The sequence below is a fragment of the Xenopus laevis genome, chromosome 5S (genome assembly GCF_017654675.1).
Source record: "Xenopus laevis strain J_2021 chromosome 5S, Xenopus_laevis_v10.1, whole genome shotgun sequence".
NCBI lineage: Eukaryota > Metazoa > Chordata > Amphibia > Anura > Pipidae > Xenopus > Xenopus laevis.
In genome coordinates, this window is record NC_054380.1 from 117641798 (window position 1) to 117661199 (window position 19402).

Consider the following 19402-nt stretch of genomic DNA (forward strand, 5'->3'; position numbering starts at 1 on the left):
TCTGCCATAACCCACGGAAGTCAATGGAACAAAGTTTGGCATAAATGTGGTATAAATAGAAGTTATATTATAGCAATCCATTCCAATTTTAACACAGCAGGCGGTTTTTATGCCAGAATTGTATACTTGGCTACACATTTGACAGGTTTAGAGACAGGTGATTTTTTTTTTATGGCATTAATGCGGCACTAACTGGTGTGTATAGAAATATGCCCCTTTAAATAAAACAAAGGCAGGTATTTTTAAATGTTTAAAGATAATAAACACAATGTGCAAAGACTAAACAGTTGGGACAATTCTGGAATCTAGAATGAATGAATTTATGAAATGTATGAAAGATCCATCCTTACCCAAATATTTCTATAACTTTTCATGCACAGTCTATGGCGCCACCTACTGCTTAATAAATGTAAAAATGCCCTTAAAGGGGTTGTTCACCTTTGAGTAAACTTTTAATGCAATACCTCTAGGGAGTGATATTCTGAGACAATTCGTTATTGGTTTTAATTCCTTACTCAATTTATTATATGTTTTTGAGTTATTTAGCGGTTTATCGAGAAGCTCTCCGGTTTCCTATTTAAGCAATATGGTTACTAGGGTCCAAATTACCCTAGCAACTATGTACTGATGCACAGGTCTATATCATCATGCAATTAACTAATAATCGTTGCTTATTTATGCAATGGCAGCAACCTTTGAGAACTGTTTTGAGAACAATTTGTAAATGAATATGCTTTTCAATCATATTTTGACCATTTCTATTTTCCTGCAGATGGCAGGGATAATCCAAATGCCCCATGCAATATTAGCCTAAGGATAAAGTCACTAGTCACAGGCAATTTTCTCTATACTCATAGAGCCAGTTCTGTCCATTTCTGCACCAAAACGAAATACACTTGTAAAGAAACTGTCTTTTAACAGGGCATTTTAGCTGCATCTGAACCCATGATTTATTATAATTTAGACGGTGGTGCCAAATCTCCAAATATAACAGCCCATTGCCTATTTTATCAATATCCACAATTTCATATGCAAGAAGTGACTGCCACCTGAAAATGCAGAACCAGCTAATGGGGATGATTTGGGACAATTTTATGTTGACTTCTGTGCTACTGCCCATAATGTGACAGAAAATAACACTGCTGCTATTAAAGCCTACTTACAGTCCTCACCTTACTCCAATTCTATCCTGTGTAGAGGCCCCCATACACTGGGCCAATAAAAGCAGTGCACAGAGCCAGCAGCTTATTGGCCCGTGTGTGGGGCCCTCCGATGGGCTTCCCCGATCGATATCTGTCTGAAAGCCGGCCAGATCTCAATCGGGCAGGTTAAAAAATCCCATCGGATCGCGGCCGCATCAGTCAGTTGATGCCGTCCCGTGATCCGACCACCCGTATGGACTGCATTGTGATGTGATCGTTAGGCCCTAGGGCCCACAATCAGATCAGCACAATATCGCCCACCTCTATGTGGGCATATCGGGGAGAGATCCGCCCTGTGTATGGGAGACTTAGGACTCCACATCATAAATTGGAGAAAAAGGGATGTTTTGAGTCTGACACAGGTCAGTTGAATGGGGCTCATATCAATAAAATGTAGGTTGTGCCCGGTTTAAATGTCATCCTGAATAAAAGGTATCCGTGTATCTTTGTATCACCGATAATATAAGCAACCACAAATCTAAGCTCCCTGTATATAGCTGTATATGTTACTCATAGAACTCTTACTGGTGACTGGCGTTGCATTGTTGGGGGTGTCTGCTCTCAGGTACTGTGTTGTCTGAGTGGAGGGCTGAGAGAGACCCTGGGAACTGCTGCTGTCACTCATGCTGCAAACAGAAAACACAAAAGCAAATTAAATTCAGAAAAATAAACATGGATGACTTGATTTTACAAAGTTATCAACAATAAAGCTGAACCGTTGGACACAGGGCATCAACGTATAATACATGTAGCTAGCTAGAAATACACTGCATGGCTTTCCAAGGGTCAAGAGGTATTCTTCCCCAAAGGAAAACAATTGTACCTTCGTGATATTAGCAGTGTAAAAAGTGGTACTATTACATAATCTGAAATCTGTGCATATTTAATTGGGTAGACAACAAACTTACCCATAGCCTGCATTTTCACAGACAAAGTGTTTTATCTGCAACCCAACCTGCTGTCCACTGGTCACCATTAAATGGAGCATGGTATGATCTTAGACCAGAAGTGAGGTAGCCATAAACATGGAGGTAATGGCATTGAACGGTAAGGGAAGGTAGCAAGTTAAGACATAGAAGCCTACCTAGAAACTTGAGACACCTGCACCCATACTCTACCTGCCAAATACTCACATTAGTTTTCAGGTGATTTTTGTGATATTGTATATTGACATCACACATCTATGTGCTCTATAAGATGCAATACCAGAAACCTGTTATCCAGAAAGCTTCAAATTACAGAAAGGCTGCCTCCCATAGAATCCATTTGATCAAAATAATTTACATTTTAACAACAAATTACCTTTTCTCTGTAATAATAAAGCAGTATATTGTACTTGAACTAAGATATAATTAATCCTAGCTTGAAGCAAAATCAGCCTATTGGGTTTATTTAATGTTTAGATTAATTTGGACTAAGATCCAAATTACGGAAAGATCTGTAATCTGGAAAGCCCCAGGCGCCAAGCATTCTGAATAACATATCTCATACCTGTAATAATAATCAAACTTGATTTTCAGTTGTGACCAAATGTGATCTGAGGGGTAAACCAGTCTGGGGTTTACACAATACATAAGAGTTGAACAACGTAGCTAAAAATGGTATTTATCAGCCCAAGCACTTATGACTGCAAAATGGGTGAACCCATTAGTTTTTGTAGCGGATTCTGAAATGCACCTGTCATCAAGTTCCACGCGTTTCATGCTGTGGAGATGTAGAACCGCCAAAATGATGGCAACCAGGAAAATCACTGCACAGCATACACCCACGCTGATGTAGAACACACGAGTCGAAGTTGTTGGGGCAATATTGACAGGATCATCTGAAATAGAAAAAGATCATGAAGAAGGAGGCAAGACCTGGTTACAGATAAAACCCTCATTATCCTTTAGCCATTCTGAACTGCAGTAGAACAGATGTTTTTTTCTACAGAATGGGGCACACAGATGACAGTTTCTGTAAAATCCCAATGTTACCACCTGGCCGTGAGCCTTGTGTGTGGGGATGTGAGCAGATCGTACAAGTAATTTTTTGCCCCTACACAAATTCATAGGCTTATTTGTTGCTAGTAAGTAAGATTTGGATATCAGTGTACTAGCTCAATGAGTTTCATAAAGCTTTAATAAAACTTAATGTAAACAAGGCTCCAGGGCCTGATGGCATACACCCCCGGGTTCTAAGAGAGCTTAGTTCAGTTTTAGACCAGCCCAGAGTTCTGATTTTCTCAGATTCGCTTTCATATGGTATGGTGGCTATGGATTGGAGAAAAGCTGATGTTATTCCAATATTTAAAAAGGGATTACGATCTCAGCCTGGCAATTATAGGCCAGTTAGTTTGGAGTCCTTATAGATAATAAACTTGGCTGTAGCAAGCAATGCCAGTCAGCAGCATCAAGGGCAAATAAGGTCTTGAGCTGTATTAAAGGGACATAGAGTCACGGGAGGAGGGGTCATTCTTCCACTGTATAGAGCACTTGTAAGGCCCCATCTAGAATATGCCGTACAGTTTTGGTCTCCATCACTCAAACAGGACATTATTGTATTAGAGAGGGTACAGAGAAGGGCAACTAAGCTGGTAAAAGGTATGGAAAATCTTAGCTATAAGGAAAAAACTGGTCAAATTGGAGATGTTCACACTATATGTATATATGTATATATATGTATAAATATATAAGGTGATCATATAATAATCTCTCTAATGCTTTATTTACCAGTAGGTCTTTCCAGCTGACACAAGGTCACCCATTCCGATTAGAAGAAAAGAGGTTCCGACTAAATATTCGGAAGGGGATTTTTACAGTGAGAGCTGTGAAGATGTGGAATTCTCTCCCTGAATCAGTTGTACAGGCTGATACATTAGATAGCTTTAAGAAGGGGTTGGATGGCTTTTTAGCAAGTGAGGGAATACAGGGTTATGGGAAATAGCTCATAGTACAAGTTGATCCAGGGACTGGTCTGATTGCCATTTTGGAGTCAGGAAGGAATTTTTTCTCCCTCTGAGGCAAATTGGAGAGGCTTCAGGTGTTTTTTTTTTTGCCTTCCTCTCAACTAGCAGTTAGGCAGATTAAAAAAAAAAACTTGAACTTGATGGACATGTCTTTTTTCAACCTTACTTACTATTTTACTTTGTCAATATGTTACTGCTTAACACATACCATGCAAACCTCTCCTTAAATCTGATTTTAGTTGGGGATTCTTTTTGCCCATCTGAGTGAAAATATAACCAAGCTCGCCCATCATGTCAGGGCAAAAATTCTACAAGCACAAAAAACAGCTGGCAAGAGGGGTATATCTGTGAAAGGGAGCAATTCATTTAACAGAAGAATTACATGTAGTGTGTGTTAGCTTAAGTATCCAAGTCAGATACTTGTGTCACTTGATTTTTTTATGGTTGGGTTGCTAGGTGTCAAATCAGAACAAACGTCTCTATTATTTACACCATTTTCAGCCATTCTGGGCAGCTTTCCTTAAAGGGGTCCAAGTTTGCTGTGTCACCTGCTGCAAGTAACTAACACCAAGGATGTTTGCAGAGGGGAGAACTTATTGTTAAAGGACTGCTGTACATCAGTGTAGCCCTATGGCAACAGTAAAAAAAATATTGTACCATTTGCAGCAAGTTAAAGCAACGTGTCCACCTTCACAAGACTTACAATGAATCCTGGTGCTGTTTTTGTCCTGGAGCATTGGTACCTTGAGGTCCTCCAGCTCTGTGAAAAGATTTGATATTAGCACCTTGCAGGAACCACTCAGCATAAAGAAATTTTTCACAAATTAAGACACTAATTCCCATAATACGAACTAGTCTAATTTTGAGGAATTCTCTTCCCTCCAAATAATTCCTAGCCATCCCACAACTTTCAGGCTCAGAAGTTGGTTCATAAGAAAAACCCAAAACACAAGTGGCACGAATGAATGTTCAGAACAAAACCTGGTTTAAAGGAAGCAGAGAGTCCCCAGGCTGAAATACTTACTCCTGTAGCACATTTTCCTTCGTTTGAAGTTAAGAACTGTGATGTTTTTGGCAGAGTTGATGGTGATGTTGAGCTGCATGAGGAACAAGACTTCGGAGTCCATTTTTCCAGAGCAGTAAAGATCGACCCTAAACACTGTGGATAAAATTGTCAGCCACATCAAACTGTTCCATCAAGAACATACACAACATTTTTACAGAACAGAATGCATTTGTCCGTGATAAATCATTATGGTGTAAGCATTTCCTAAAGGTGTGAGACGTCAGTTACTTTGTGCACTTTTTCATCTCTAATTTGTGCCTGTAAGTTAGCCTCCCACCCACTTAGACTGTAAGCTCTACAGGGCAGGGAACTCCTTCCCACTATGTCTCTTACCACATAGCACTTAAGTTCTTTGTATGTGATTTGGCATGTGTGTGTGTCTGTCTGTCATGTACAGTGTTTGCACTCTTACCGGATTAAAGTCACTGTCCGGGTACAATGGTCAAAGTTTGCCATACATCTTAATTGAAGGACTAGCACTCCATTTCCATGAACAGTGTTTTATTTAATATATATATATATATATATATATATATATATATATATATATATATATATATATATATATATATATATATATATATATATATATATATATATATATATATATAATATATTTATATTTATTATAAAAGTTCGAAAGGGACCAGCACTCCATTTTTCAAAGTTACAAAAAATTATAATAACATCACAGTTCCTCCAATGTTTTGGCCCGCATGAAGTGCTTAGTGATACATCAAATATTTAAATACCCATAAACCCTCCAAAAAAGGCGCCAAAATGACAAACTTTCATATACATTAAATTGACCAAGCACCCGGAAAGTGAAAGCTGGTGACGTATGGGTACCACCAGAACTATTATTATTATATATATATATATATATCAATGCGTTTCAGTTCCTTCTGAGCCATCATCAGGATACATATACATACATATAGATATAGATATAGATATATAGACAAATACAAGATTCCTCTGCACTCAACCCATTATCAATATATTTAAGACAGCGACATTTTGTGCATACTGCTACTGAAAAATGCCTTACCCTTTAAACAAAACAGGGATTGTTTGTCCATATATTGCAATATATTTAAGCTGGCCAACTACGTCACAGTCATCCCATTTTTATAAAATGTATAATTAAACCATAGAATTCTTAATGAATCAGATGAAAATTGAGCATAGGACTGGCCAGATATGGGATGACTTTGACGTAGTTGGCCAGCTTAAATATATTGCAATATATGGACAAACAATCCCTGTGTTGTTTAAAGGGTAAGGCATTTTTTAGTAGCTGTGTGCACAAAATGTCTCTGTCTTAAATATATTGATAATGGGTTGAGTGCAGAGGAATCTTGTATTTGTCTATATGTTTTTTGTGGTCACACCCTCATTGCACCCCCGCCTAATGATTTTAAAAACTAGTGGTGAGCACAACTTTCCCCTGTTTGTTTTATATATATATATATATATATATATATATATATATATATATATATATATATATATATATATATATATATATATATATATATATATATATATATATATATATATATATATACACACACACACATATATTGTAATAGTATGCACTGTACAGCGATGCGGCTCCTTAACAACGCTTTACAAATAAAGTTATACATATGTGTATAGTGCCCCTCCCCTCAAAGGTAAAGTGGTATTGTGCTAGAGATGCTGGTTCAAATACATAAAGTAATGTATAAATGTATAACTGTAGAAAGCGATTTCATAAGTATGAGGGTAGGCAGCTGGGTTGGAATGCCATACGTCATAACAACAAGCAGTCTGTGAATCTATTTGCGACAATCTCTAATTACACTGTTCTCTTGCATTTCCATCACTGAATTAAAAAAAAAAAATACAAATATCTAGGGGATTTGAACCTTCGTTTATGATGTGCTTACCAGTTAAGAAGGATGGAACCTCCCCCTGCATGGAAATGTTGGTCAATGGCATGGTCATGGCTATTGGGTTGTCCACCTGAAATCCCAATTTATACTCCACCTGCCATTAAAACAAAAATAATGTATAACCTAAGTGACAGGACCTTTCATCTGGGCCACCATGTGGGCCTGTTTAAATGCCTATGGGTGTGCTTCAAGCAAAGAATTCATTCACTGGCCAATGCATATCAAAATTTTTAAATATTCATTTTATTTGATCAATATGTGATGTGTTATAAAGAGGGCCCCTTCTAATAAGAGAGGTCTATCCACCAAAAGGTGAGATTGTGTTTAATGATATTTAAAGTAAAAGATGAAGTGCAGGTTTAAGTCCTTTATATACTTTATGTTTCACTTTCTATTGGGATATGCTCAGAATCAGGTATTGTACTGATATTTGTATAACATTTAGCTGTGCTGCACTTGATTAAAGGAAAACTATACCCCTCAAACAATGTAGGTCTCTGTAAAAAGATATTGCATAAAACAGCTCATATATAAAACCCTGCTTCATGTAAATAAATAGTTTTCGCAACAATATACTTGTTTAGTAGTATGTGCCGTTGGGTAATCCCAAATAGAAAATTGCCTTTTTAAGAACGAAGGGCTGCCCCCTGGGATCCTACAATTCACGGTGCACACAAACAAACCATACATGTTAGGTCACATGAGCCAATTAACAGACAGAGTTGTGTCTTTTGCTTCCACACTTCTTCCTGTTACAGTTAGAGTTGTAGTATTTCTGGTCAGGTGATCTCTGAGACAGCACAGAGACCATCACAAAATGGTGGTTCAAGGCAACACATGTAAAAGGGCAATATTTACTTGAATATATACCAGTTTAATAAGATTCTTGATATAAACTATAATCTGTTTCTTTAGTATTCATTTTGGGGGTATAGTTTTCCTTTAACATGCCCATATACTAACAATACACCCAATATCCTTCAAAGAAACATGAATAAAAATGATTCCCTTTTCTCTGTAATAATAAAACAGTAGCTTGTACTTCATCCCAACTAAGATATAATTAATCCTTATTGGAAGCAACACCGGCCTATTGGGTTTATTTAATGTTTACATGATTTTCTAGTAGACTTAAGGTATGAAGATCCAAATTACAGAGAGATCAGTTATCTGGAAAACCCCAGGTTCTGAGCATTCTGAATAGCAGATCCCATTCCTGTATAATAAAAACCTTAAAGAAAGAGGAGCACGTCACATACCTTAGATTTGGAATGCCAGGTAAAGTGAAGGCTGTTGGTCTCGCTTGGCACCAGCAGGTTGAAGGACAGAGCATAGTGATTAATGATGTCATTCCTTATGTAATAGAGTTCAGCATCAAGTCCTACAGGGGAAAGAGGGATGGAAAGGTCAGTATGTCAATGTGCACATAATAAATTATTCAGAATCCTTTTATGTAAATAGCCAGGCAGATACTGATTTTTAGCGGCAATGACATTTACAAATAACTTCAAGCACTGGAAAGGTTTATTTAAAGTATATTAGAACTTTCTTTAAAATTAAATTTTTTCCATTATTCAAAAGAACAGTTTTTGAGTGTGAACTAAACTTTCAGTACCATGTTGATACATATTCTAAAACCATTTACAGTTGGTTTACACTTTTAGGGTTTTTCAATGGTATTCAGTTAACTTCCGCAGTTATCTGGTTAAGGCAATTATTTGGTTTTCATTTTTAAGGTTTATCGATGGTATTCAGTAACTTCAGCAGTTATCTATTTCCGTCAATTATTATTTTTTTTTTTATTAAGGTTTTTGTGGTACTCCGTCATTTCAGCAGTTATCTGGTTTCGGCAATTTGTTTTTCAATAGTATTCAGTAACTTCAGCAGTCATCTGGTTTCAGCAATTATTTGGTTTTCACTTTTAGGGTTTTTCAATGGTATTCAGTAACTTCAGCAGTTATCTGGTTTCACCAATTATTTGGTTTTCATTTTTTAAAATTTTTGATGGTATTCAGTAACTTCAGCAGTTATATGGTTTCGGCAGTTATCTGGTCAATTTTACACTAGGGACCAGGATGTGGTTAATGAGAGACTGGAAGATGAATAGGAGAGGGGCTGAATAAAAAGAGAAGCAATCAATAACAACAAAAATAAAATTGTAACCTCCCAGAGCAGCTGCTGGGCCTTTTGCAGCAGGAAAGAGGCAGAAAAAAAAGACAAATGATTCAAAAACCACAAAAATCTAAAAAGTGAATGCCAGTTGAAACGTTGCTAAAAATAGGGCATTTTATTACATACAGGTATAGAATCCCTTCTCCAAAATCCTGTTGTCCAGAAAGCTCAGAATTATAGGAAGTCCGTCTTCCATAGACTATTTTAATCAAATTATTCAAATTTTAATAAAGCATTTCCTTTATTGCTGTAATAATAAAACAGTAGCTTGTACTTGATCCCAACTAAGATATAATTAATCCTTATTGGAGGCAAAAGCCCTGTTGGGTTTAATTAATGTAGAAATTATTTTTCAGTAGACGTAAGGTGGAGATCCAAATTAGAAAGACCTCTTACCTGGAAAACCCTAGTCCCTGAGCATTCTGGATAACAGGTCTCATACAAAGGTAAACAACCCCTTCAATATTAAATTGTATTAGCGGTTATAATATGCATGGACACAAGGGGTCGCTCCTGTGCCACAACACAAATCTGAGGACTTAAAGGGGTGGTTCACCTTTAAAGTAACTTTTAATATGTTATAGAACAGCCAATTCTAAGCAACTTTTCAATTGGTTTTCATTATTTATTTTTTATAGTTTTTTAGTTAGTTGCTTTTTCTTCTGACTCTTTGCAGCTATCATATGGGCGTCGTTGACTCCCTTCTAAAAAACAAATGCTCTGTAAGGCTACAAATGAATTGTTAGTGTTACTTTTTAAAACTGATCCTACTATTCAGGCCAATCCTATTCATATTCCAGTCTTGCATTCTACTTGCTGCATTCAACCTGGATTCAGCACTTACAGATGTCCTTGTGAGTACAGGCCCCTTCAAAAGAATAGATTGTGTTTTGTCTTACGATCCCTTGTGGTGGAAACGCATTAAGGGCTATTCCACACGGGGAGATAGCGACGCGTTTGCGGTCGCGGCGACAAAGCGCCGCGACAGTCGCCGCGACCGGCGCAGGCGACAGTTTTGTATGGGCGCCTATGTAAAAACGCCTGTGCTAACCACACGAGGCGATGCGCTTTTCAACAGTCGCCTGAAAATGCCTCGCCAGGCTTTTTCAGGCGACTGTTGAAAAGCGCATCGCCTCGTGTGGTTAGCACAGGCGTTTTTACATAGGCGCCCATACAAAACTGTCGCCTGCGCCGGTCGCGGCGACTGTCGCGGCGCTTTGTCGCCGCGACCGCAAACGCGTCGCTATCTCCCCGTGTGGACTAGCCCTTAAACTAACTGCAGGGGAACGCAGGGCAAAACTCCTGTGAGTAGGAGCCCTTAGATCCCTGCTCTGTCCATGGGCTGATAAGATTAATTGAGCCAATCCAATGCACAAGAAATATGCTTTCCTAAGGCAGGAATCGCCCACATGCTCCAAGCAGTAAAAAACATCATAATATTTATAAGACCCCTATTCTAAACAAGTCACAGGTCATTCAGGCAATAAAAGACTTCCTGTCGGAACAGATTGCTAGATGCTCTACCCACGATACAGATTGGACTCATCCAGCTGGTTGGAATATCAGGCCTATAGAGGGTGAAGTAAAGACAAGGCATGCCACAGTGTACCCTTGCAATACTTGAAAGGACATCATTCTTCGGATGAAAATTATATGGATTATGGATAGGGATGCAGGGATGCCGTGAAGGAAGGATTCGGCCGAGTGCGAAACGCGCGTCAGCAACTTCCTTACATAGACGGTTCATACCATTTAATTGAAATCCTTGGTTTTTTTTTTAGTGAAATCTTTTTTAAAAGGTTTCCTTTTTATCCTGCTCAGAAAATCTTCTACTCAATCTAATACTGTTTTTTCTACTAAGGGCCAGGGGATCTGTGGTTTTATAGGAATCAACCACAATATCATTACACCAGCACTTTATTGATTATAAGAAATGTAATTTCATCCGCAATTACGTCTTATTGTTATCAATTATAATGGAACAATAATTTAATAGAAAGTATAAGCATCCAGTGTTTTATAGAAACTGTGTTAGTGAATTAATTTTGATTGGTAAATAAGGGATACTTCTTATAATTTAAAGCCTAAAGCTAGGGAGACAAGCCTTAAAGGAATTGTCCAGTGTAAAAATAAAAACAGGGTAAATAGATGCAGAATAAAAAAAAATTCTAATATAGTTAGCCAAAAATGTACTGTATAAAGCCTGGAGTGACTGGATGTCTAACATAATAGCCAGAACACTACTTCCTGCTTTTCAGCTCTCTTGGTTTCCACTGACTGGTTACCCTGGTTACCAGTCAGTTAGCAATCAGAGACTTGAAGGGGGGCCACATGGGTCATAACAGTTGCTTTTGAATCTGAGCTGAATGCCGAGGATCAATTAGAAACTCACTGAACAGAAATGTACCATGTGGCCCCCTTCAAGTCGCTGACTAACTCAGAGTTAGAGAGCTGAAAAGCAGGAAGTAATGTTCTGGCTATTATGTTACACTTCCAGTCACTCCAGCCTTTATACATTACATTTTTGGCAAACTAACCATATTAGAAACAGTTTTTATTTTGCACAGCCTATTTACACAGTTTTTATTTAAACACTGAACTGTTCCTTTAACAAATCTGCAAAGATGAAAGGTACCTTTAAACTTGTATAAGAGTTCCTAGTCACAGACATGGCTGGTAGTGATGTGCGGGTTGGGTTTTTCCCAACCCCTCTTAGCCTGCCTGCATTAGACTTCCGGGTTCCTTTTATAGACCCACCCCGTCGATGACACCACAAAACGGTCAGCGCAAGCAGGCGCGCGGCTATAAATCTGGCATTTGAAGGTGGCGGAAAACAGGAGAAGAGCTCAACCCGCATCCACCCGCCGCGAAGAGGAGTGCGGGGTCGGCCCGAACCCACCCGACCCGAATCTCCTCGTCTGGCCTTACCCTTAAAATGTGCAGTTTATTACTGCTACAGATTGCAACAAACATATATCACATTACTTACAATGAAAAAAAAGAAAGGATTTTTTTTTTACAATAGAATTGCCAGGGACACTTGGGAATAAGACTTAACACCTAATAAATGAATATCATATAGCAGTCCTAACAAGATCACTCAGCTTGCCCTCTACTGAACAATCAAGCACAACTAAGGGAGCAGACACATGCTGCTTAAAACTGGCTTTATCTGAACTTAAAGGGACGCCCCATTACTGATAACCTAAAGCACAATGTCACCAGTCCTAATGTTTATGTTTTGATTATTTAATGGATTAAATTAAATAAACATATCAACTGGAGAGAGTACGAGAGCCACAAATGGTATTGTCCTCCATCAGGTCAGGTACTGGTGGGTTAGCCACAAAAAAAGTGGGCAAGCTGCAGGTAGGAAATTCGGATGGGGGTATGGATGCAGGTTGGTGGATCTAACCTATGGGAAATTTTACCCCTTTACACTTTTACCCCCTGCCCACTTCTGAAGATGTCACTTCTGGTTTGTAGCAACAATACTTCCTGGTTCATCGAGATCAGCAAGTCTCCTGGGTCAGGTTGCGGATTTGGGTCAAAGTTTCAAAAATTGGTTCCGCACAAAACTCATGACACAGCCATCTTCCTATTGTGCACAACTTGCCACTGATGCACTATGGGGCAGATTTATCAGGGGTCAAAATTAAAATTAAAATCTGAAATTCGAAGTTTTGCGTTTTTTTTTTTTATGATCACTGTGATCCATCCTTGGCCCCTAGGCCTATTAGCAGAATGACCACATCAAATGAGTGCATCTTAAGTTGTGGTCAGTCTGGACTTCATCAAACCTAGTGTTTTTGTGATACTATGGTAGAGAAATTAAGGGTTTAAGGCTAAGGCTGGACTTATTTGATCTTGGCCTGCAGAGAAACAAGAAATGCTAAATTGCATTTGAGTTTGTGCCAAAACTAGGGATGCACCGAATCCACTATTTGGGATTCAGCCGAATCCCTGAATCCTTGGTGAAAGATTCGGCCGAATAGCGAACTGAATTTGCATAGGCAAATTAGGGGCAGGAAATTAAAAAGTGGCAAAAATTCTTTTGTGATGAAGTCATGTGATTTCCCTACCCACCCCTAATTTACATATGTAAATTAGGATTTGGTTTGACCAGGCACAAAGATTCAGCCGAATCCTGCTGAAAAAGGCCGAATCCAGAACAGAATCCTGGATTCGGTGCATCCCCAGCCAAAACCCACCTCGTCTGCCTGCATCCAATCGAAGGTAATATTTTCTCTTGAATCTCATCCAGCCCTAGCTAAACTGCAACAGGGACTGGTGTGAATGGCTAAACATTTTCTGTAAAGGGCTACATAAAAAAAAAAGCCTAAAAAGACTGACGTATAGTTTAAAATGCTGATGCTCCTAAAGATATGCAAAGTGTTGTCAGATGTATTTTATGAGAGACAAGTGATATGGCAGCCCTGTCTCTCACTACTCAATGTAAATATGCATACAATTGAGGCTTCTGATCATCTCTGATGTCTGGAGATCCCTTCTCCTGAGCATAAACAAACACCTAAACATTCAGTCTATTGTTTCAATAGCACGTTAGATAACACGTCACTTGAGATTAGTCGCCCGGCGATTAGTTGCTCTAAACGATTAGTTTTCTGAAGTCGCCCGAAGTTTCGTGCGGCAACTTCAGACGACTTTGGCGATTTACATTCTAGCCGGTGGGAGGCAGTTCAGGGTGGTTTGTCGCCCTGAAGAAGAGATTTGTCGCCGGGCAACTAGTCTCCCTGACCCGTAGAAAGCCCACACAGCTCACATCGGGAAAGTAAAGATAATGGGAATGCTATAAAACAACAACGTGTGGATTAAGGCTATTTACCAAGGCAGAAAATGAGATGTAAAGTTCATACACCAAAGCGCCAGAAATTGCTGAACCCTTGGCCGTAAAGTCGGAGTTGGGAGAACTGGTCCTTTCATCAGAACACATAGCTGAACAGTAGTGGTAGGCAACGGAATCCCATATATTACATAAAGAGTTCCACTAATTGAGAGACAAGTCTGAAAGATCATTCATTCAAAAATTAAAAAAAAAAAAAAAAAACTACCATTGTCTGGAAGAGAATCTTATTCCTAGATTACCAAAGACCTGGCAAAAGCTATGACTAATCCAACCTTATACTGCCAACAACAGTGATGTGAAAAGATTTTAAAGATCAACAGGTAGATCATTTATTAGCAGACACAGGGTTACTATCCCTTTCATTCTCATTGTCCCTGTAGCACATGGGCTTTTCTACACGGGCAGACAAAATGCAGATCTGCTGCTTTCTGCCCCGTCTTTAGTATAAAGCAGACCTGCCTTTCACTGCAGAGTAAAGATGGCCGCATGACTCTTCGTGCCCAAGTGCAAGGACCCCACAGTTATTAAAGGGCTGTCAGATTATTTTTTTTAAAGGGGAACTATCGCAAAAATGAAAATTTAATATAAGCTTCCTCATACTGAAGAACTTTCTAAATACAATCAAAATTAAAAATTCTGCATCGTTTCTGAAATAATCAAGTTTATATTCACTATCCTTCTCTCAGCATCTGTTTCTCTTCATTCTGTCTTCATGCGGGAGTTGGGTGTCAGAAATGTATTGACTGTTACATCCAATATGTCATATAAGGGGGCTTCCTTTCCTAGCAGAAATAACGGATTGCAGTACAAACAAAATCTAACAAAATAACACTTTTGCGCAAATCCTGCATGTAGAGACATTTTGTCTGGTGATTTTAATAGTAGGCTAAAATATATCTTCTAGGCAAAAGGAGCCCCCCTATAAGATATATTGGATCATTCATCGGACACCCAACTCCTGAATGAAGACAGAATGAGGAGAAACAGATGCTGAGAGAGGGATAGTGAAGATAAACTTGATTATTTCAGAAACGGTACAGAATTAATTGAATTGTATTTAGAAAGTTTCTTATTTCAGTATGCCAAAGCTTATATTAAATTTTCATTTCCGCGATAGTTACCCCTTTAAATACCTGTAACCTTATTATGAGCAAAGAGGGACCAAAAAACATTGTGTACCACAAATGGGGGGGGGGGGCCTGTAAACGCCGTGACCATTTGGAAATACTCCATAGTAGGATTGCTAGAGTAGTTTCCTGGTGTGGAACGTGTTGCTTTAAGGCACATTACAGACATACGGCAGTTGCAAAGATAAACAGAATACTTGACAGACTAAACTGATTGTGCAAGCGCTGTGTCCGACTGCATATGCTTAATGCAATTCTCAGTAACAGCTATTAAACGTCTTTAGCACATTGTATGTCTGCTTACTGGGTAATGGGCAATAAACATACGACAAGCAGAAATATTACATCCAGATGGCTACCACCCCAGCACAAGCAATGCAATGAAATGGCAGCCCCGCAATGAAGATGCTCTATTTCAGTTTTTACACTTGCCAAACTATGTCCGGAATATCGTCCGCCCCGAGGCTGAGAGCTGTTTCATCCCAGATGTCACATAACATAGAAAAGAAATATTACACTGTGCCTCAAATGTCACCCAAATGGCTGCCAAAAGAATCTGGGCCTCAGTATGAACTAATCAGCCTCAGCCAAATTGGAACATTCTAAAGCAAAACCGCTCATAGGTCAACAGTTATGGCTACCACAAGCCCACATTTCTACTGAGTTTATTTTGAAAAATTTTGCGGTTTACGTAATTTTTTTTTTTTAAACACATAAGCAGTTTTACACTGCCAATATCAGGAGCGCCCACTACTGTTCTGTCTGGCCAATATTAAAGGGGAATTATCGCGAAAATTAAAATGTAATATAAGATTCCTCATGCCGAAGTAAAAAACTTTCTAAATACAATAAATAAATGGGCGACATCTTCTTCTTCTAGCGCTATGGAATTTTCGTAACTTTCGGCGCATGCGCAGTTGACAAAAACCCAAAGACTGCTCCAACTGTGTATGCGCCGATACGGAACTTACTTCCCGATGAAAACCGAAAAGAAGAAGATGGCTGCCGTGAACTCCGATGCTGTGAATCTGCACTGAGGGGTAACTGAAAAGTTAGGGGCATTTGCCCGGGGTAGCAGCTAGACTGGGTGGGGGGGAGGAGCGAGGGGGGGGTACGGTAGGGGTTTTTATAATAAGGGGTTTACTTCTCCTTTAAAGAACACTTGCAATTTTTAATTACTTTCCCTTTGTAGCATTTTAATTAAGTTGTTTGGTTGGGTGTTTTTCTCCTTTAAAGAAGCTATATGCACATATATTCAATTCAAGAAAAGATAAATATGCCTATTAAATACACTGTGTCTATTATTAAAAGAGCTTTTTTTCTTTATTACATGGTGTTGTTTTTGACTCTTCATACACGACCTACTGCCCTCCATTGATATTAGTTGGCCATAGGCATGAACATAATGATTGGACTTTGTCCAATCTAGTCACCATGGTGGTCCTGAAAGCCTAATCAGGGTCTAAATGTACCATACTACATTCACCAGTTTCATTGTAGTAAGCGCATAGGCCATTCCATTCATGGAAATGACAAGTCGGTCAGGCTGGACATCTGGCAGTTAGAGCAAGGAACACAGTAAATGCCTCTGATGCTGGCAGTCAGACCTGGATGAGCTCCTAAAAGAAGTAGAATTAATTCACAAAGCACTGGTAGGGACAGCATCTGAGTTAATTTATATTCACCCTGCAGCAAAATAAGTTTTTTTTTTATTAAAAGGCTCAATAATAAGTCCTCTCTGTCTATATAGGCATCAACTTGTCAATCTGGGTTCCTCAACTGGAGATGTTTCTCATCCATCGCTCTTGGTCTGCCTTTACCAATTCAACGCTGAGAGAGATGGATAACAACAGAAACTCCATGAGTGACTGCATGAGACACTGCTGGAGGCAAAACAAGGGACTGCTTGGAATAAAAACAAAACAAAAAATTATTTCCGGGCACTGTCCTTTCTATTCAGATGTAAATCCTTGATCCTTGCCACTGCCTCACCTATTTACCCATACCCCATCCCTGGCCCCTGCAACAAGCCTACAGCTGAGGCTAGAACAGGGCCCCAATGTGGCATGGATACACCCCTAACAGGTGCCAGAATCCGGCATGGATACATAACAGGGGCCACGAATGTTTATTAAGTGCTACGAATACATTTCTCATTTACATATAGTTACAGTTGCCAGAGTAAATGATTAGCATCCGCCTACAACAAAGGTATTAAAGGAGACATTTTAGTGTAAAAAAAAAAAAAAAAATAAGAACATACCAGTGTGTTATACTCATTTAGATATAGAAGAATTGTGCTGGAAAAAAGTAGTGTTTCAGGCAGATTTATTGAATATTTCTGCAAAATCCCTCCCTTCTCTTCAATTTCCTGCTCCCTGAATTCCCAGGCTGGCGGATCTCAGCTCACTGCACTGTAGGACAGGAACCAATCAGCAGCTAGCAGGACCTGATAGGGAACTGAATCATGTCTTTGCTTGTGTGACTGCAGGGCTGTAATTGGCTGTCCCCCATGGCTTCTGGCAGGGAACGTTAGGAGATGCCCATCCTTCATTTGAAACAGGGACCAGTTAACTATAGGGAGCTCTAATAAAGGGGCTGTTTTTAGACAATATTTTTAGCACCATGTAAAAGCAACACCATATATTACTCATAAGTGTCTACAAAATTAGGGGTTTTTCATTTATCCTATATGTCGCCTTTAATGGTTGCGTTCAGTAACTTCACCATTGCAATTTTGGCAGCTATTTAAGTAAATTACATTGATTGTTATAAGTTAGAGTACATAGGAATGTTTTTTGTATGCATATTTGCAATTGAGTAGGGGCAGCCATGTTTCCTCTACCTTTCCCCAACCTTTTTTTTTTTTTTTTTTTTTTTTTTAACCTGTGAGCCACATTCAAATGTAAAAAGAGTTGGGGAGCAACACAAGCATGAAAAAAGTTCCTGGGGTGCCAAATAAGGGCTGTGATTGGCTATTTGATAGCCCCTGTGTGAACTGGCAGCCTATAGGAGGCTCTATTTGGTGGTACATCTGGTTTTAATGCAACCAATAGTTGCTGCCAAGTCTTAAATTAAAAAATAGGCACCTGCTTTGGAGCCAAAGGAAGCAACATCCAGGGGGTTGGGGAACAACATGTTGCTCACAAGCCACTGGTTGGGATCACTGCTCTAATGAGTAAACTTTGTCCAAGAAGCTTTAAGGTATTATGAATTGCAATAAGCACATAATATAGTGAATAAAGAACCCCCACTTGTAAAATATAAGGATATTATAAGTTCCTGAGAAGTTCCAAGACCATATAAAAACACAAGGCAGAAGGCCGAGTGTTTTTATACAGGTCGTGGAACTCCGAGGTGACTTCTAATATCCTCATATTTTGCAACATGGTGTACTTTATTTATTATAATACACAAGTTTCAGCAGTGAATCGTGTGCCAGAAATGACATCACTAAACTTCGATTACAACCGATGAAATCACTAAGCACCGTTTGTAAGGATATAATTTACAGGATACTCGTGCCTGTTTTTATATTATAGGCCGATATACAGTGAAAGTCCATGTTTATGTTGCTGACAACAAATAGGGTGCACAGACCGAGGTCTTAGCGCTCCACACCATTATCATTTAAAGAACATAGAATAGTATGCAGGCATAGAAACCTTTATGACATGATGTTAGTGGACAGATAGATGTACCACATCCAGGGTGTACGTGATGAGACAGAGAATGAGCGCACTGCTCCAATAAATCTCTTTTCAGCTTTTGTGCGAATGTAAAACAAGCATAACAATGTGCAGGCCGCTTAATGGAAAAAGGGGTGCTTCTCTGAAGGTTAAGAAAAGAATTCCTGAAAAGATCCAGAACTGAAGAATGTGCTTTCTCCCAGGCAAAAAGTGGTAAGTCTGTGTGAATGCAGCTCATATAAGATTTAAAAGGCATATTGGTATTTTACTAGTTAACTCCACCAGTCCAGGCTGCACTGGTAATGTCTTGCCTGGAATTCTTGCACTGCCCTTCGGTACTTTTGAACCCAGTATAATAATATTTTTACACCTAATAATGTGTCACCATTGCC

The 19402-nt window shown here is 39.0% G+C and overlaps 1 protein-coding gene across 2 annotated transcripts in view; it reads right to left on the bottom strand.

Moving 5' to 3' along the window:
- The window catches only part of ryk.S (receptor like tyrosine kinase S homeolog), a 70112-nt gene that overhangs the window by 34845 nt on the left and 15865 nt on the right, over positions 1-19402 (bottom strand). For both annotated transcript variants that reach the window (XM_018264567.2, NM_001095976.1), the window contains 6 exon segments: positions 8415-8536; positions 7150-7249; positions 5174-5308; positions 4853-4909; positions 2880-3024; positions 1728-1828 (listed from right to left, as the gene is read on the bottom strand). In XM_018264567.2, the coding sequence (XP_018120056.1) occupies positions 1728-1828; positions 2880-3024; positions 4853-4909; positions 5174-5308; positions 7150-7249; positions 8415-8536 (660 nt within the window).